General features: G+C 34.2%; 1 protein-coding gene across 1 annotated transcript in view; it reads left to right on the forward strand.

The window, feature by feature from the left end:
- Nucleotides 1-9,757, forward strand: part of LOC146002755 (uncharacterized) — a 47,804-nt gene extending 38,047 nt beyond the window's left edge. Inside the window, exon 3 of the mRNA XM_083140690.1 lies at nucleotides 8,316-9,757. Within this exon, the coding sequence (XP_082996816.1) occupies nucleotides 8,316-9,603 (1,288 nt within the window). The 3' untranslated portion in view covers nucleotides 9,604-9,757. The remainder of the gene's footprint in view (nucleotides 1-8,315) is intronic.
- Nucleotides 9,758-22,060: the final 12,303 nt, after the last annotated feature.

Raw genomic sequence — 22,060 nt, forward strand, 5'->3', positions numbered from 1 at the left:
CAGGTGTGGTTATCTTTAACCGGTAATGGGGTGACGTGTGGTCAGCACATTGAACCCTCAGCCGTTAAAGGCGATATTTGGGACTTGGTTATGCTACTCACTCGTAGCTCCCCAATTTCGTCATGATGGTGGCTTGCCACCGGTCCCTGTACACAAACCGAGAACCCAGGCAGACTTCAACCCATGCTGTCCCGCAGTTGGAGTCCAAAGCACAGCACCTTAGACTGAATTGCCACGGAAGCCATACTTCCTCCTCAAATTTCCTCAACTTAAATATTTTGTAAATTTCAGAATTGCTTCTTGTATATGGACAGAGTTATGAATTCTTACATGTAGGACTTAAACAATGAAGCATGGATTCCAAGTCCCCCGGTTTCCAATTTTCAAGATCAAAATATGGTTGGTTTATGAATATTTTGTTCCATATGAACTCTTTCTGTTGTTTTTCATTGATTGATTTGGTATATTACATCACTTTTCTTCCACATTTGGCTAATTGTGAACACCCATTCCCAGTCAGGAATTTGAACCCAGGACCTAACTAACCACTTTGCCACGGAGGTCTGCCTCTGTTGTTTTAGTTCACGGAGGGGTGTTGTAGCAAAGTAACAAGTGTTATACTATTTATCATGTCATGACATCATTGCCAACTCCTTGTGATATGTTCTGCGTGTGGACTATTAATAATTATACACTGTGTTTCAAAATTATTTGAACGATTTCAGCTCATTATATTTTGTTCATAAATTTTCAAAATAAGATGCCATTTCACACAAGTGTTATGTAACTGTCCAAGTTAAGTGCCAATGGTTATTGCGAAGTTACCTTACAAATACTCAATGTGTGCATGAGCACCCTTCATTATTCTGCACACGTCAATATGGTAATCTAACTCCATCCAGACAGGTTTCAGGATGTTCTATTCAATGGTTTGCACCTCAGCACTAATACAATAGAGTTCTTAGATGTAGGATCTTAATGAAAGTGTGTATGAAACTGATGTTGCGCACTCATGACGAACATAATCTTGCAAGATGCTTTTTCCACACCACGGGCAACAATTTTACAACTGGTCAGCCTGTAAGTTGTAGGCAGAATTCAGAATTTAGAACTGCTGAGGCCATTAAAAAAAATACTTAAGGATGTGCTTCATGTATTTCTCAGGATATTCAATTGGTTATTATATTGCATTGCACATGGAACATGTTTTTATAGTTCAAATCATTTTGAAACATGCTGTAGGTGGTAATTTGGATTATTGTTCTTGCATCAGTAAGCTTGATTTCAAAGGAATTTATTTGTGCAGGCAAATTCTTTGTATTAGAGTGATTGCAGTGCTGATAGTACTTTCATGTTATTTACAAATGTTAGTATAATTCTGTAAGGAGTTCCGCATGCACACTGGCACATATTCTTAAATATCCTTCAGCGTGTCACTGAAAGATACTTTTCTAACAGATAATTGTTTTTCTCTTCTTAGGGAGTGTTAGATTAAAAAGTGTTAACACATTCATGTTGTTATGTTCAATGCCAATCATAATTTTCTTTATATTAGGTTAGGTGTGTTAGGTTTGATTAATTTTATATTTTTTTTTTAGGATTCTAATATTTGGTTTTGTGCCATTTGCATTTACAATACTTTTCTCTTTTGAGTGTGTATAGAACCAGGTTTTGAGATTTAAAAAAATGGTGAAAATATTCTGGAATACATTTTTCCTATGTGGATCACATTTTGGACCAAATGTCTCTGCTAATTGTGTTTTGTGTACCATGAAGTGAATATTAGGTTAAAAAACACATCTAAGGTCACTGATTTAGAAGTATTCATCACTATATTCTTGGACACGTGTTCCCAAACTTTTTCATTCATGGCACCCTTACGGTTTGAATATTTTCCCACGGTACCCAAATCAGAATGTATGCCTATCTAATACTTGCAACGCTCAGTTATTATGGTTAGGTTGCTTGCCTTAAGTTCAGAAATAGACACATATTTACAATTCAAAAACATTTTATGTGTAAAAAGTACTAAATAAGCACATATTTGAAAACATCACATCATTGATTGAATATATTGGAACATTTTGCGATGCCCCTGTAAGCCAGCCAAGTTGCCCCAGGGTGCCGAGGTACACACTTTGGAAACCACTGTTCTAGGACAAACAATCGATCATTGGCCCCTAAGTTGTATCTCAATATTGTAAGATTAAACTGCTACTAAAATATAGCAAATAGAAAAAAAAATGTGCAGATGCATCACAAGATTCAGCATTCCATTTTAGCTTATACTGCAAACATCTCAATTTTGCCAACAACAATCTGGGAAATGATTCTTTTATTAGCTTGTAAGCTATTGTTCTGTAGCTACAACTCAAGGTTAGTGTTGGCAAAACTTTACTTTTGTTCCAAAGAAAGAGCAATGTTATTTATATTGTAAACATTTTAAAAACAGTTTTTTAATCAACAGCATACATGTTTTGAATTAATAGAACAGAAGAAAACTTATTTCATGAACGGATTGTTTCAGGAGGAATCTTGTTATATGCCACCAATTTCTTTAAACTTGGGAGTTAATTTTTTTCCATACTTAGTGCAATATTATTTGATATATATATATATATATATATAATGTCCTGACTAGTTGGTATAAAATTGTGGAAACACATTGTGGATGTTATCAAATAAATCAAAACCAGTCTTTCAGTCCCTTTGCTGTGTGTTACCTATTTCACAAATATAAAATAAGTGGCACAAAAATTTGTGCAGTTTGAAACACTGTACAGGTTCTCTTCCACCTGGAAATAATTGTCGTTACATTTGAATGCAATGAGACAAATTTCGTACAATTTTAGGTGAGATATCAGTAAAGATATCTTGCACAATGCTGCTCAATTCTGTAAATTGCGACTTTTCCTTGATCTGTGGTGAAAAATGGTTCAGAAGTCTGGCACATGTTTTTTTCCACTGACATGAATATGTTTTACACAATTTCTCCATAGTAATCTCATGGAGCAGTTTTGTTAGTCCCCCTGTTGTAGTTTTTCATCAAGAATGAAACATCGTAGATTCAAATCCTACCCTCTCCTGTTTCTTTTTTTCTTGTTATTTACCGAGTGCAAAGTGTTGTAATAATGTAATGTAAGATTATGTTATATCTGTAAGTATTTACGCATTCCCCAAGAAATGCTTCTGCTCAGCTTGCCTGATTTTTCTCTGGTGCAGTACTCATCGCAAGTTCAATGATTATTCAGTGATTTGAAGGATTTTAGGCTAGACCCTTTTTTTAATTCAACTGTCATAAATTATGTTAATATACATTAAGAATTTATGACATAGATATCTGTTGTTAGCGTCGTTGACTTGTAATCAAGGGTTCCCGGTTTCGATCCCCGGTGGAGGCGCAAGTGGTTTGAATCTCACTTTGAACTGTAGGTCCAGTCCCGATTAGCCTTTCAGTGCATCAAGTGGACTTAATACAACAAATCAATCAATCAATATATGTTGTTAGGAGCCATTATTTTGAAATTCGAACTAAGTGACATAGTTGCATTTTTTTTGTTTGGCTTCATTTTCTTACATGTTGAAGAAGTAGGTAATGATAAATTAATATTGTGCAAATTTGAACCCCTGAAATAATTTTCCCTCCCGTGTAGAAAATGTTGAAGTTCAAGGTCACACCCTTCATTTTTCATGAAAAGTGAAACATGAGTAAGTTTGGAGTGCTGTATCTTTGCAAAGCAACACCATTCCAAACTTTTATTTTGCTATACTGTTAATATAAGACTGTTTGCTTATATACATTCAATTGTTTTGATGGGACATTGTGGCTTTCCATTGTTATGCAGCAACAAAGAGGGTCCAAAGTGCAATTTTTTCCTGTTTTTGGTTCTTAGTATCTTAAGCAACAGTACCCCAAAGAATTGTTTACTGGGCATTGAAGCTCACTATTACAAGAGGCTACCTGGTATAGCACATTACTTGGATATGCTGTTAGCACATATAACCCTTTAAATACTAAAAAAATTGCGAAATCCACAACTCCAGAATTAGGCACATCTCAAAACAGCATCAAGCAAAAAATAAACTAAGTATGCCATCTTGTAGCTGAATAATTGTACTAATACATGGAAATGGAAAAAAAATAATTTAAAAAAACATTGAGGCCTCTTTCCATTCCCGAGAAAAAAATAAATATTAAGAATTATCAATGTAAATTATCACACTTCCTCCCCTATCAGAAAGTGGGACAGCCCATTTTCCTCCCTTTCTTTGTTCGCAGTGGAGCAGTCCATGCCTTGAGAAGTTGTGGGACATTTTTTGTTTTTCTTCCTTTGGTGGATAGCATAGTGGTTATGTTGCCTCCTTATAATCAAGGTGTCCTGGGTTTGATGCAAGTTTGAGGTACAAAATGTTCAGATCCCACTTTAAACTGCAAGTCCCCAGTCACAATTAGCCTTAATGTGCATAAATGTGCATAGAAAAAAGCTCTACCAAGCTCTATATAGAGTGGCATACCAAAGACTTTCGAAGGGGGAGGGGGACTATACATTTTTTAGTAGCCAGCCATCTCTTTGCAGTTTTTTCCTGCCTTTTAAATTATTTTTTCTGGGCAAAAGGGGGTTTATGATCCCCACCAGCCACCCCTCTTTGGACATGCCAATGTCTGTATTGCGATAATAGTATGTTTGTAAAAGATTCTGTATTATTATACCAAAGCAAACATAACTTTATTGTAAAAAAGTCTGTACTTGGCACTATGCTGTGTGTACGTGATTCCCAAAATATACCAATTTCAATTCAGGTAGGCCTAATTGCGAACCTTCGTGGTGCACTGGTTACCACAGCATGCCACAATGGCAGGCGTCCCGAGTTTTTTAATCCTGGGCTGGAGATGATTGTTCTTCATGAGTGTTGCTTGAGCAATTTCATAATATCATCACTCATCCTCATTGTTGTGATTTGCCAAAATTGGCAGAAAGGCAACATAGAATAACTTAGTATTAAGCAATCAGTCTCAAATAGACCTAGGGAAAGCAGGCTTAGAATATTTCCATCATCTTTAATATTGTTACTGCAAAGAACCAACGTGCTTTTATTATCATCATGGCAATTGTTTTAAGACATTTTAAAACATCAAATGCAAATTTATATTTTAGGGTGCTTCACCTTGCAAGCATAATGGGGTACTCCAGATATGGAATGCCTTATACAATGTGTTTAAATAGTTGCACAACCCAAATTTTGACCGACTCTACAATGAAAACCATAAGAGAGATATATACTGTACTTGAAGGTATTGTTAGTGTTATACAAACAGTATTTTTATTTTCAAAAAATATTTCATTCTTCATCATTTGTATCATTTTCAAATGTCGAATAATTGTGTTATACTTACTAATTGGTAATTTTCATTGTGGAATTGGCATAAGAAAGTTTAAAACCATGTGAAGTAGTAGCACACTTTTTCTCAAATATCCTGTCATAAATTGTCTTGAACCCTTAGCCAGGTGTGTCTCTTTCATCTTTTGAGAGTAAATTTGACCCCCCAAACATAAAATATTAAGTGTAATAAAGTAAAATTTATATGGATAATAGAGAATCTTTATGTGATCAAATTTACCATTTTTAACAACTTAAAGTAGTTTTCAAATATAAATATGGGTGGCAATTAGCTTCATAATATAATATAAACAGACATTGTGTTTTCACCAGTACATAATCTTTCATTGCAATAGTGAAATCAAACTCTTATTAATGAGGCAAGTATATAATAGTAAATGCAAAAAAAGAAAAAAATGATCATACACATCAAATGTTTGTGTAAATTTAACAATGTTCAAATTTAAAGAAGAGAATGCATGTCTTTAATTAGAACATTTTTCATTGAAAAAACTGAGATTCTAATGCATATCAATTTTCACAATCATTTTTTTAATTACATCATACTAAATGTGACGATTGTATTATTTTCCTACATCATACAGGGTGGTGCATGAAATGATTCCCCATTTTGTTCTTAGATAACACCTATATTATAAAGAAGCTTTCAATGAAACATACATCACAAGAAGGTTACATTTTGGAAAAATATACTACCTCAATACATGTTCAATAGACCACCTTTGTTATTGGTAACCTCAGTCAAGGAAACACCAATGTTACCATTCGACACATGAGTTCCATAATTCCACTGCAAGCTTGAACCATAAGTCTTCTCAGTTGTCAATGTTACAGTGTAAAAAAATATATATCTGAAATAAAAATAAAACAGACTGCTTCTTTTCACAGTTAGGTTGCTATATTACAACAATGTAACATTGACAACATCCACTATATAACGGATTATTTTTGTTTGAAAAATTGCTAACTGTTGGTATAACTGTATCTTTAGTCAAAATGAAAATAAATGTGTGATGAAGAAAGCGTGTGTTCTCCTGAAATGTCACAACGAAAAACTGTTTTCTTATGCTTGTAATAACTGTAAACTACATGAAAATAATTCTACAATGCAAGCAATGCATACATACAAGAAAAACTACTATTAAATATTGCTGCTTTTTTTGGAAAATCTTTTCCCCCACGATCCAAATGAAAGTGTGCCTATTCAGAAAACAAAAAGATGTTCAGTGTTGGATTGTTATCCTCAGCCCAACCATTCTCTGCTGTTTCTTTTCATTTGTTTATTTTTATAACATGGAAATCTTTTACGGATATGTATGGAGATTATTTTTAAAAATCCGTTAAATGAAACGTCTTGATATCCCTAGTTGTATTGCTTGCTGCTTTTCTAGCCGATTTGCTGGGACTCCTCTGCATAGTGACTCAAACAGCTTCAATATTCTCAGGCAAAGGCTAACATGTTTTGAACAATCACGCTTCGATTCCAGTACTGGTCCTTCCATTTGAAAATTTTCATGCAGTTTGTGGATCGTTTTTCTAGAGAGTGCCCATCGAATATGGAAATGTGCATGAATACGCGTCTTAGTCACAACAATGCTTTTTGTTTCAGAAAAAAATAGCACAGTTGCAGATCGCTTTTTTTTTTTTTTTTTTTTTTTTTTTTTTTTTTTTTTCCAAGTCTTCCTTAGTCTGCCATGTTGTCTACCCTAGATCCCTAGTAGCAGAACCTTGAATTATGCCTCACATTTCATGATCCAACATTTCCAATGGCTATTGCAACTGCTGTTGACACACATGATGCCATTCTTTATCTCAGATGTGAAAAAAAACAAATAAATAAAAAAACTTTGTGTGCCACCCTGTATAATACATCACATAAACTTCATTTTTTACTTCTGTTGCTTTGGTCTATTTGGTTTCCTTTTCCTTAAATTCTCTGTCTGTATCATTTCTAGGTACCAATTTCCATTTTCTACAATGATTCTCACAGTAGTGCCATTTATGAAAAGCTATAAAGTCTTGATAGCAGACTTGGTAATTTTGGCAGCTGCACATGGTCCAGGAAGCCAAAAAAATGTTAATACTTTGTGTACAAACATTTGAACATGAGCAAGAAACTTTTCCCAGTGAGTTATCTTGTTGTTTCCCAGGAAATAATGTCCATCTTCTTTCAGGATATTTTTCTCTTCATCACCACTTGTCTCATAATTACTATCATGTTCTGACTCTCTTACATGATCTCTTGCATCACGATCTGATTCTTGAGTCAATTTTTCATCTTGAAATGCTTCTGATGAAGTATGTTCATCCTCGTTTGAAATATCCACCTACTGCCGCCGTATACACTCCACCTGTCTTTTATACGCGATTGTTTTGATGGATTTCTTACAAAATTAAACATCAAGTTTATAATGTGGTCACCAAACACAGCAAGAAAAAAAAGTGTTAAAATAATACACTCATAAAGCACAGTAAGCAAAAGTTTTAAAAGTATTAGCAACAAAAAAATCACACACGTTAGCAGGCACACAGGGGTAAATTTGACCCCCAGCAACTTTGGAACAGTTTCACCTTGCTTCAGTTACTCACATATTGAAGGAAGTGATTTTGACATGTGAATTAGACTAATTTAGGAAGGTACTAGTAGGCTAGCAGTGTCACCAGCCCACAAATGTCGGGGCATAAAAGGATCTACCTGGAGGTCAAATTTACCCATACATGCCTACTTAAGGGTTAATAACATATGTCTCCTTCCAGGTTATCACTGGTATATATGTATATATATCAATTAGAAATTAGATGTGCTCTTCAAAAAAAAATCTTAGATAATGCTACACATTTATATCTTACACTCATTATGTTTCAAATCAAAATTTCCGACCCAAATCGCTTTAAATAGAATTTCTTTCTTGCAGCTCTACACTAGCAACAACATTCTTCTCTGCATCAAAGACCAGTGAAACTGATCTAGAATCTACAAGGGAAGGAGAATACACAAAATCTTCAAACACTGAAGGTTCGACATGTAACAAGTCATTTGCACAGAAGGAAGATCTTGCAAGACATTTAAGAATTCATACTGGAGAGAGACCCTTTGAGTGTTCAACATGTAACAAATCATTTACACAGAAGGAAGATCTTGCAAGACATTTAAGAATTCATACTGAAGAGAGACCCTTTGAGTGTTCAACATGTAACAAATCATTTATACTAAAGAAACATCTTTCAAGACATTTGAAAATTCATACTGGAGAGAGGCCCTACATGTGTTCAACATGTAGCAAGTCATTTACACAGAAGGAAGATCTTGCAAAACATTTAAGAATTCATACTGGAGAGAGGCCTTACATGTGTTCAACATGTAGCAAGTCATTTATGCAGAAGGAAGATCTTGCAAAACATTTAAGAATTCATACTGGGGAGAGGCCCTACATGTGTTCAACATGTAACAAATCATTTATGCTGAAGGAAAATCTTGCAAAACATGTAAGAATTCATACTGGAGAGAGACCCTTTGAGTGTTCAACATGTAACAAATCATTTATACAGAAGGAAAATCTTGCAAAACATATAAGAATTCATACTGGGGAGAGACCCTTTGAGTGTTCAACATGTAACAAATCATTTATACTGAAGGAAAATCTTGCAAAACATTTAAGAATTCATACTGGAGAGAGGCCCTACATGTGTTCAACATGTAGCAAGTCATTTTCACAGAAGGATGATCTTGCAAAACATTTAAGAATTCATACTGGGGAGAGGCCCTACATGTGTTCAACATGTAACAAATTATTTACACAGAATGTAGATCTTGTAAGACATTTAAAAATTCATACTGGAGAGAGAGCCTTTGAGTGTTCAACATGTAACAAATCATTTATACGGAAGCAAAATCTTGCAAGACATTTAAGAATTCATACTGGAGAGAGACCCTTTGAGTGTTCAACATGTAACAAATCATTTACACAGAAGGAAGTTCTTGCAAGACATTTAAGAATTCATACTGAAGAGAGACCCTTTGAGTGTTCAACATGTAACAAATCATTTATACTAAAGAAAAATCTTGCAAGACATTTAAGAATTCATACTGGAGAGAGGCCCTACATGTGTTCAACATGTAACAAATTATTTACACAGAACGCAGATCTTGTAAGACATTTAAAAATTCACACTGGAGAGAAGCCCTGTGTGTGCAACATGTAACAAATCATTTGTACAGAAGGGAGATCTTAGACGACATTCAGGAATTCATACATCTTAAAAGTCCCATTTTTATTCAACATTTAATATATTTTTCAACAGAATCCAATTATTTCAAGATATTCAAGGTTTCATACTTGATGCAAACCTTTTATGTTGTGGCATGTATTTCATGTACAATAAATAATTTGAAAAATGAGAAATTTAAAAAGATTTTGTAATGTAAAGAATTTTGTGTCACAAGCCATTAGTTCTTTCACCTTACTGAGTGGTTCTTTTATCAGACTGCAACTTATCTTCTTTGGCTGGGACCACTCGAGGATTAACAGCCACTATGCCACCTTAAGCATGGAACCCCTAGTTCTCAGGCTGTCCTCATTGATACTTCCAGCATGTAGATACCAATTTCCTAGAAAGAGGAATTTTAAATTAGTTTTCGGGGCACCCAACATCTAGCATGACAGATAGAATCTAATTACAACTATGTGACGTCTTAGAATTGTATATCTTCAGATTAGGAAACATAGTAAAAATGAACTCTTAATCAAATTTGACAACTCTTATATATTTTAGATTATTAATACATTTTGTGAATGATACATAAGTTGAGTAACTAGCAGGCTTCCATGAATCAGCTCTCTTTATATGTACATTATACTTCAATACTTCCAATACACAATTGATTAAACATTGGTATACATCTCTTTTACTTCACACACCGCTAACAAATTATATCTGTGGAACTTTAAAATAATATGTACGTAAAAATATATGCTATACCTTCCTATTTCTGATGAGATGCAGTTCCTTTGTACTAAACGCTATATGTTTCATAGACTAATAAAAACTATGACTTCACTAGTCATTAGGCCAATCTTTCCTATGTTCATAAATGCATAAAACTGTGTTATACGTATATGCATAATTGAAAATAGCTTATCCTGTGCATGACTCCTGAGACACGAATTGCAAAACTGAAGTAAACTCTAAGTAAACATATTGAGAACTTATTAATGGGACTCAAAACTGAAATTCGACTCACTGTTCAAGTAGTAAATGAGCCATTTTATGGAAATGTTTATTTTCTATAGCCAAGTGATGTAGAAGTTTTCAGCTTACATAGGATTCTATTAGTTCCAAATTACATCAAATCCAACAAAATGTAGTATTATACTAAAGCACAAGATTCCAAAAAGTCATAGAAGGTTATTTAGGTTAATTTTCACTTCCAGTCTTCATTTTTCAAAGGAAAATAAATCTTGTGAAGTCATTTCTATGTTGTCCTCTATTTATGACATAGCATCTGCAGAAACTGTCAATGATCTTAATTTCCATCCTGTTGTCAAATAGTTTAATCTGCCTGATTTTTTGTAACAAGACATATTTCAAAAGAGAGAACTCGAAATCTGGTTGTCTCCAAGCTTTGGGATTACGACTACATATAGTGTTATGTGATTATGCATATTCACTTCACAATTGCTGTGATGCTGGTAAATAAGCATTTTTACAACAAGAAAAACTGCCTAAAATTCTTCATGAAATAACATTGTGAATATTTGGGAGGGTCTCACCCACTTATAGAACCTGGAAATCTCAGGTAATTTTAAAAATATAAAATTCTCAGTGAAAATCATCAGTATACATTAATTTTGCATCACTGATTAATTGATATTACACTTCTGTTTGCCAAAAGTGTTCTGTTCACATACACAGACAGTCTTACCACAGATACTGTCAAAAGGTTTTGAATGAAATAACAGAAGATTATTTTAAGATATTGTAATAATTCATGCATTCATTGTGAACTTAAAGCACATATCATTTTCCCTTGACCTTTACACAAGCCATAAGTCTTTGTGTGGCCACTCATCACTTGTATTACGCCAGTGGTGTATTCTTCGTGTTACCATATTTACCATTGGTAAACTAACTATTTTCATACATATTTAAAAAATTATTTATTTATTAACCAATCGCCTATAACAGAGTGAATGCTCCAATTACAATAGGCATTACAATTTGCTATATACAATATAATTTACATAAATATATAATACATGATACAAACACATAGTAATTATTACACAAAACATTAGATAAATATGAATACAAAAAGTTATACAAATACAAAAGTTACACAAATACAAAAAATTACATACATATACATATTACAAATTTTGAACAGAGGAGAAAACTAAAGGACAGAAGAAACAAAACATAAACAAGTAACAAACTATAAAAGCTTGAGAATAATAAAGAAATTATACGAATACCACTATTTAAATAGGAAACAGGAATAATCAATACAAAGCAAAAGTTCAAATTTGAATTCGTTTATATGTATACAAAATTTAGAAAGCTATATTTGAGACTATAAATAAATCACTCTAGAATTAGATCTGTTTTATTGTATATTATATCTAATATGTTGTTTAAACTATATAGATAGTTTTTAATATTAAAAGCAAAATCCAAATCAATTCCATTCGGGACAATATTATTATGTTTACTTAATAATCTAATGATTGGAGAATTTTGATGGAATTTTGTGTTTGATTTATTGCAGTAAAATGGTTGTCTTACTCTTAATACCTTATAATTGACGTTAAAGTTTATCAACTGTATAAGATTTTCACACTCAAGTATACCATTGACAAGTTTGTATAGGAATATATGGTCAGCCGTTTCGCGTCTTCGTTGAAGTGTATCACATGAGAATTCATTTAGTAATTTAACATAGGAGATGCGATCTGCATATGAAGATCTCTTGTATTTTTTGTAGTAAATATGTCGTAAAAATTTATTGTGAATTTTTTCAATTTTATTGATATGGCATGAGATATATGGGTTCCATACCGTACTCCCGTATTCTAATTTTGTTCGTACAAGATTATTAAATAAATATACTAAAGAGTTGATATTAAATAAATCTTTGGAGTTTCTTAAAACAAAGCCAAGCATTTTATAAGAGTCGTTAACTACTTTTTCAATGTGAGTATCAAAGGTGAGTTTGTTGTTTAACCATATTCCTAAATCCTTGGTAATGCTTTTTCTACTTAAAGAATTACTGTTAATTATATATTTGTGAGTGTATCTCATATGTCGTCGAGCAAAAGAAAGTACAAAGCATTTATTGACATTAAAAGAAAGCTTATTTGTTTGTGACCAAACGCAACATTTATTTAAATCGGATTGGAGAGCTAGACAGTCAGTCTCATGATTTACTCTCTTGTATATTTTTACATCATCGGCAAACAATAAGCACTTGGAGTATTTAATTGTTCGTGGTAAGTCATTAATATATAATAGAAAAAATAAAGGGCCCAAATTTGAACCCTGTGGTACGCCAGAGTGCACAATAAACGGAAAAGAGGTTACCTGATTATATGTTACAAATTGGGTTTGATTACTTAAATAGGAAGCTACTAGTTTTAATAAACTTATGGAAAAGCCAAAGTTTGATAATTTCTGAAGCAAAATTGAGTGATCTAATTTGTCAAAAGCTTTGGCAAAATCAATATATATTACATCTACTGGGGATCCCTCATTAAATGAGTCAGAAACAAATTGGCTTAATGTGATCAAGTTAGTTGTAGTACTTCTGTTCGGGTAAAACCCATGTTGCTCTGTAGTTATAAATGGTTTGACATGGTTAAAAAAATTTTTATAAATAATTTGTTCAAATATCTTAGACGAAGCGGATATAAGAGATATAGGTCGATAGTTTTTTACATCACAAGCATTACCAGATTTAAAAATGGGGACTACTTTACTAATTTTCCAAATATCGGGAAATATTTGGGTTTTTAATATCTGATTAAATATATGACAAAGTGGTATGCGTAATACGTCAGCGCAAGCTTTAAATATATAAGTAGGAATTTGATCCGCACCACTAGATTTACTCGATTTTAATTTTTTTTACAGATTCGTTATAATCATCATTAGTTACTGAGTGAATGTAAGACAATGAGTTACTTCAGTATAGGAAGGTTCAGGAATTGAATATGATGAGGGAGAAGAGGAATACACACTGTTAAAATACTTAGCATAGGAATCGGCAATTTCCTTGCTGGACTCAAGATTTTGGGCTTCATAAGTCATTTGTTTCTGTTTACTTAAATTTCTCTTTTTGTTTTTAATGAAATTCCAAAACATCTTTGAGTTATCAGTGATATTTTCTTCAACATTTCTCAAATAAGACTTGTATGCTTTACTTATCATACTCTTTAAATTCCTACGTGTCTCTATAAACATAATGTTGTTATAATATGATAAGTTCTTCCTTTTCCTATAATATTCTTTGTTCTTTAAAGTTCTTATTATTTCAGATGTGAACCAGCTTGGATATGATATTTTATATCTTTTCCTTTTAGGGACATACCTACTTATAACTGCGTCTAGTAATGAGTAGAATTGTGATAATGCAATATTTGGATTATGATGTATAATTATTTGATCCCAATTTACTTTCTCCAGGTCCTTATATAGGCCAAGAAAATTCGCTTTTGAATAATTATAAGTGGGTACGCCACTGATCTTTTCTCTGAATTTTATAAAAGTATTTACAATTTCGACAATCAATGCAGGGTGATGGTAATCTTCAGGTACAATCGTATCAGTAGATCTAATGACATTAATATTAGTTAAATTAGTTAATACTAAATCTAAGGTTCTTCCATTGCCATTCCTAATACTATTCGAAGAATGGAGATTAAACATAGAAAGAAAATTTGCTAATGCTAAACAAATACGATCACCTTCCAATAGATCATAATCTGGACCAGTTACAAGAGGTAGATTAAAATCACCAATAAGTATAATATTATAAGGGTTGAAGTTAATGACATCTTCAAATTTTACAAAAAAATCTTGATATGTTTCAATTTTTGAATTTGGTGGAAAATATACTGAGACAATAATGTGAACATTTCCGTCTATTACAACCTTAATACAAACCACTTGTACGTTGTCAATGTTAAATTCAATTTGTTGAGCACGGAAGCAATTTAAGATAGCTATTAATGAACCACCCCCATTTCTATAATTTCTGTCTTGACGAAAGACAAGGTATCTATCATCTATAAATTCACTGCCAAAAATACTATTATTTAACCAAGTTTCAGTTAACAATATAAAGTCATAATTGGCGGTTAATATACTCCTGTATACTTGATCTAATTTAGTTCTAATTCCTCTTACATTTTGATAATATATTGAAAAATAGTTATCGGTTTCGGTCATACCTTTACTTCAAGTTGAGGACATCATTTATTGAGTTTAGTATAAGAACCACCGAATCATTTGTTTTCTTTCTTAACTTAACATTACCAGATATTGTTATGAATACGCCTCCTCCTCTCTTATTTTCTAACCTGTCATGTCGAAACACATTATAGTTATCATCAAACAATTCATTACTATATACACCACTATTTAACCAAGTTTCAGTAATAAAAATTATATCGTAGCTATTCACAATATTATTTACATAAAACTCTTGTGTTTTTGTATTTAGACCTCTAACATTTTGATAGTAAATGGAAATATCATTTGGGGAAGCCATTTAAAGTCATGACAATTTAGTAATATCTTCAATTGTGTTTAAAACAAAAACATTTCTGTCGCCTTCCCTTTTTCTTAGTTTAATCGTACCTGAACTGTCAACCCACAAGAATGCATAATTTTTCTCTCGTTTTATTTTTCTTGCTTGACCATATATGGTCTTACGAAGTGGTGTTAACTTTCGTTAATATATACACTGTCATTACCAGAAAATCCTACATGGGTACAATTAAGATTCCTTTTAACCTTTCGTTTTTGTACAATTTTCTCTTTGCCCGCCTTAAAACTTGACAATAATACCTGCTGATTTTTGATGGGGAAGTTTCCTTAACCTATGGCAAGTGTCTATCATTTCATTTTCTACTTGCATATCTAGAGCCCGTCCTACATTTTTCACAATTTCATAAGGATCTTCATTTAGGTTTTCGGGAATGCCGAAAATTTCCACTGTATTTCTTCTCCCGTATTGTTCAAGTTCATCAAGCTGCAACTGCGTCTCCTGAAGTTGTTTCTTGAGTTGAGTGTTCTCCTCTTGCAGCCGTTCCACCTGTCCAAGACATGTGGCCATGGTCTCGGATTGCTTTTTTATTAAATCAACATTTTCATCCAGTTTTTGATGAGCATAATCCAATGATTTGCTCAATTCCCGCTCTGTCTCTTTATTTTGCTTCCTCAGTTCCTCCACTTCCTTTGATAGTGTTTGCAATAGTTTGTATACATCCATCATAGATGGCTGACTCATTTCACTTGGTTCCGAAACACTTTCAAGAGATATACTACTGCGTCTATCCTTTACACAATTTTTACAGCGCCATACTTGTTTCGTAGAATTTATAAATTCTACATCTGCGTCTTTCAGCTGAACACATTTCGTGTGAAACCAATTAACACAGTTGCTACACTGTATTTTTGATAAAAGTTCTTGCCTCGAAACAGGTTTCGAACACACTGCACACGCATTCATGCCGAACGATTGTGCTCCAATCGTGCTGTATAAACGATGTGACTACACTTGTCGTTGAAACTGCTGTTCTTTGTTTACATTGTATTGAGCGACGAGAAATGATTAAATATATCACTTTACATTACTAGTTTCGATTGATTTATGTATGTATATAATCTATAGTACTTACTGCATTTGTTTTATAACAGGAATATCCAGTATAGACACAAAAACTGAGTAAATTAAACAAATTTGCGGAGCACAAACAAACGTTCGTTAATTCATCTTCTTCTTCTTCTGTATGTCTACAATGCCAGGAGTCCCGGATTCAAATACTGGCCTGGGCATGGATGTTTGTGATTGTCCATTCACAAATATCATCACTTATCCCCAACTTCGCAAATTAGCTAGAAGTGGCACAAGAAGCGAAGTAAAATAAACCAAATCAATCAATCAAATATCTGATGATCTTGGTGGGATGTACAAGAAAGATATACAATATACAAGAATCATTATTATTCTTAGAAAATAAGTCTTCTTGCACAAGGTTTTAAATGTTTGATTTGTTTAAAACCTTTTTTTTTTGTTCTTGATTAAAACCCTGTTTATAACATTTAAAACTTGTTTACAACAATAAAAACTGTTTTTTTTCCTTTAAGGAAGATAATTTGCCAACCCTGAATGTCATCCCATGGGTATTCATGAAGATAGGCTTCTTTGTTAACTGAATATACATATTTATCCACGAACAGATTTGTGTGCATATTGTACAAAATAACACAGATTGAATAAAAGGGCAAAGTTACAAAACATGCAAATAACAACAGACTATCGAATATCTAGTATTAAAATGTGTTTGAAACTAACATGAAAATGTTTAAAATGCTGTGTTTTAAACTTTCGTTGAAAAGCGAAGTAGTGTGTTTTAATGTTTAACACAAGCTGTTTCAAACACTTTTGTTTCAAACGTGCCACCTTTGTGCCACATTGGATGTTTCGGGATCCACTTTTAGGCAGAAAAGCAGAATAAGGAACATCAGAAACACTATAAGTGTATGTATGTTGTTAGCTATAGATGGACCACAAGAAAAAGAACCTTTGGCCAAAAGTATTCATGCACCTTCCCCACTATTCTCGGGACAGTGTTGCTACATCAGACTTGAAAAAAATGGGAGATTGTTCCTTGGGGAACAATAAGATGTGCTAAAATATCAGATCTGCGAGTAGTGGATGAACAACTTTCTCTGGGGGTGGATGTGGACAGGTATACACATTGGGGGGCAAAGAGGGCAATTGCCTCCTAATCGAAGGGCACCTCCAGGATCACTCAGCAACCCAACATTGTTGAGTAGCAAGAATCCTGGAGGCGCTTGCTACCTGGTTGTTGAGACGGAGCGACCGCGGCTTCACTCAACATAAAATTCTCTCGCTACCTGCGGTCAACATATTCGTCTGACGTCTGCTAGTTGCAAGTAAGATGGCGGAAATTAGGTGCGTTGAATACAATTTCGATGGATTAAGGTATTCAGTAATGGAGCCGGAGGACCAATTACAAAAAGGTAAGTAAAGTATATAGCTCTAAGTTTAATAATTTTTAAATAATTTGTCCGAAGTGCACCTTCAGGCTGCACATACAGTATACTTAAATAGTAGCATCTTTCCCGCCACTTTATTCTTGGAGTTATCACCAACCAAATACTGCAGTTAAATAATTTATGAACCCAGCAATGTTCACAATATTAAGTTTTTGCGAAACGGTTAAGCATGCTCATGCAAATATGTGTCCATATTGTGGCTGAGCGTATTAAGTGGTCGACTTGAGATCTCGCTACCCAAGTTCCCAGGCCCGAGTCCCAGTATGGGCATGGATATCATTTGTGAATGTCCCTTCATGTATGTGTCCAGCTTCTTTTACAAGGATTATTGACATCACGTATCGAGACTATTTCCTGTGTAAAATACATTATATTATTTTGACTGGTGCGCCATGTCAAGAAATGCACTGTTTAAGAAGATGTTTTTTTTTGATAATCGGGGGGAGAGGGATATTCCGATCATTTAGATGATTATCGTGAAAAAGTTAATAATAAATACTAGTAAAATATTGTTGTATATTCCTGTTTAAACGCGTGCTCGTGCAACCTTATTTCTATTGCTTCTGTGTAGAGAATTTTTTTTCTCAGCTTCAAAACAAACAAGTAGTAGTAAATACAATATTATAAACTCAAGAAAGTATGAACCCCCCTGAAGCAGATTTGGCTACACTTAAAACAAGCTCAACATGCCCATATGAGTTTTTTGCTCAAGTGTGGAACCCTGTCTAATCCAAGATTTTTGTAAAAAAGCCCTCATGGATTCCATGAGAAAGTATGAACCCCCTCAGATTGATGTGCCTATACTTACAAAAGGCACTTCTGTGAGATTGCTGTCCATAAACTTGTCAAAAATATGCCCCTCTTGATATTTTTTTTGGCCACACTTAAAACTAGGCCAAGATGCTTATAAGAGCCACACACCCATACCTACCTACCCATATTTACTTCCGGTCTATTTTTGGCTATTTCTACCTATTTTTGCCCACTTCCGGTCCATTTCCGGTCTATTTTTGGCCATTTCTACCCATTTCTGCCCACTTCCGGTCCACTTGTGGCCAAGTTGTGGCCCATTTCTGGTTTATTTATATTGCATCATGCTGTGCAACAAATTATTATCTATTAAATTATTAGATACGTGTTGTTTTCTGATTGGGTACTTATGACATAATGTGATTATGTGTTATATTCTGATTGGTTTAAATAAGCAGTGTTTCTATTGGCTCTGCAAATCTATATAAGCCAGGGCACAGTGCAGATTCTTCACCATTGCTGGATCGGCGGTGGAACCCACAAGTGGGGGGCAGAACCTGAACAGGCTCCACCAAAGTATAGGAGAATTGAAGCATATAATTTGGCGGAATAACCCAAGTAAGGTCATAGAAACAATATACATTGATACAATAAAAGCCAATTTTTGGCAAAAAGGGGGGAAAGGGGGGAAAAAGGGCCTGTGGCACGGCCAGTTCCTCTGCACGGATCAATACTCAGGGCAGTTTCTCAGATTCCCGCACCGAGGAGCTGCGGCACGGCCAGTTCCTCTGCACGGATCAATACTCGGGGCAGTTTCTCAGATTCCTGCGCCGTGGAGTTGTGGGATCAATATTCCTCGCCCGGGCAGTTCTATTCTCGCGTCGCAGAGTTGTGGGATCAATATTCGGGGCAGTTTCTCAGATTCTCGCCCCGCGGAGCTGTGGGATTAATATTCCCCGCCCGGGAATCAAGAACTAATTGACATAGAGCTATGCAGTTTTTTTGTCTGTACTGAACCCAACTGATATTTTTTATCCAGTATAGAGTTTTGATTTGAACCCCAAGAAATTGTATATAAATACCAAAGCCAAAAATATTAACACACATACACACATACACATACACACACACAAAGCACAGTGCTGAACCCAACTGATATTTTTATCCAGCATAGAATTTTGAATTGAAGCCCAGGAAATTGTATATAATAAACAACAACAAAAATGCCAAGTCAAAAATATTGTAATCAATGCAATAAGAATATATCAAGCACCAAAAGATTTGTGACCCAGACAAATACAGAACTCCCACAAAAATATGCCCCAAATGCAATAGAAAATATAACATGCAATACTTCACATATACACATAAAGATACTTGTTCTGCACAGTCATCAATATTGCCCCCACAACCATCCACATCTGGTTTGAAAAGGAAGCATGAAGCACCTGTTAATGCCAGAGCAGCAAAGCAGCCATGCTATGCACCCATCCATAGCAGTTTTAATGCCCAACTTAGGGATTATCGGTTTGTATCAGAGCCAAGATGTGGTATTCAGAATTTTTTGAGCAGTGTAAATCCTGATCTGCAGGCAATTCTAAATGCACAAAATGGCCCTTATAAGCTGTCCCTCAAATTGTATACACAATATAAGAAGCCAAATGGCACAAAATTTACACAGCCCCACAAAACAGAAACTGTACCGGTATATTCAAATACAAATTCAGACAGAATAATAAGCAGGTTGATAGATCAATTGAATATTAAACACTCTGAATTTGCGGCAAAAGAGTCTGGATGGAGCCTATGCGGCTCTCCACACAAGTTATATGTTCATATTTCTGAATTCTGCCCATTACAAGGATCTACATATCTGCCATTACCTGACAATATTAAAAACAAAAGAGCCGTGGTTAATATTGAAAATACCGACCAGAAATGCTTTTTGTGGTGTATATTAGCTGCTTTGTTTCCAGTTTCAAGGAATCCTCAGAGAATAAGTTATTACAAACAACATGAACATCTTTTTGACGATGCAATGGAGGGTTTGGAATATCCAATGTTAGTTCAGAATATTGATAAATTTGAAAAAAAGGCCCGGGATATTAATGGCAAACAATTATCTATTAATGTATTTATTTGTTCCACTGGCAATTGCCCGATAGAACCTCTCAGAATCAGTACATTTGATGATGATTCTGCTGTTCCGATTGATCTGCTCTTAATTGAAGGGGATGGCACATATCATTACACTCTGATACATAATCTTGAAGCTTTAGTGAGAACACAACTAGACAAATCCAATACAATATTCAAGTTGTGCAGAAGATGTTTATGTGTATTTGATGGTCAAAAAATAGTGAAGGGGGTTCGGGAAGTAAATGCAGAAATTGCCAAAAACAAGTTAATTGAGCATCTGAAATATTGTGGCAACCATAAACCTGTTCATATGGTGATGCCAATGCCAAGTGAGAATTGCAAATTCAAAAAGTTTGAAGCCTTGTTGGAACACCCAGCATATATTGTCTGTGATTTTGAATCAATCCTCAAATCTCTTGCATCCTGCAATCCAGATCCTGAAGAATCTTCAATTACACCATACCAGCTACATGAACCTTCCAGCTTTTGTTATGTGGTTGTACAGGATGGTGTTGTTAGTAAAGAATATTCATACATGGGGCCAGATGCCATCAAAATATTTGCACATAGAATAGAAAATGAGTGCCGTGACATAGCATCTAATATTTTATTAAAATCAAAACCCATGTTGCCTTTAACAGAGAAACAGATTGAAGATTTCAACAATGCAGAAAAATGCCCGGTATGTGATTCTGAATTTTCAGATACAAATATCAAGGTGAAACACCATTCTCATACAGATGGTAAATTCTTAATGGCCCTGTGTAATAGCTGTAATATTAAGATCAAGAGACCAAGATTTGTCCCCATATTTTGCCATGGAGCATCCAATTATGATTTCCATCATTTGATCAGATATGAGGGGTTTGACAAGCAGAATTTAAATATTTTAGCTGAAAATGATGAGAAATATATATCTATTAGCAAAATAATTAAAGTTAATGGTGTTCCTATTCACATAAGATTTCTTGATTCTTACAGAATTTTATCTGCTAGCCTGGCCACACTGGCCACTCAATTATCTGATGATCAATTCAAAATCACATGTGCCTTGTTTCCAAATCAGGACCTGAAATTAATTAGGCGGAAGGGTGTATATCCATATGATTATGTTACAGATTTTTCTAAATTTGATGAATGTTCTTTGCCACCACAAGAAGAGTTTTACAGCAAAATCAGAGGATCTGGAATCACTGATGATGATTATCACCATGCCCAATTGATGTGGAACAATTTAAAATGCCGGACATTTGGTGATTATCACATGGCATATTTGAAACTTGATGTAACCCTCTTAGCTGATATAATGCAGGCATTCAGAAAATCTTCTATGCAAAATTATAAACTGGACCCAGTGTATTTTTACAGTGCCCCGGGCCTAGCATGGGATGCAATGTTTTTAAACACTAAAATGCCATTGGATCTGATCCAAGATCAAAATAAGTATCTGTTCATGGAGGAAGGTATA

Source organism: Lepisma saccharinum, chromosome 19, assembly GCF_977018435.1.
Source record: "Lepisma saccharinum chromosome 19, izLepSacc3.1, whole genome shotgun sequence".
Taxonomy (NCBI): Eukaryota; Metazoa; Arthropoda; class Insecta; order Zygentoma; family Lepismatidae; genus Lepisma; species Lepisma saccharinum.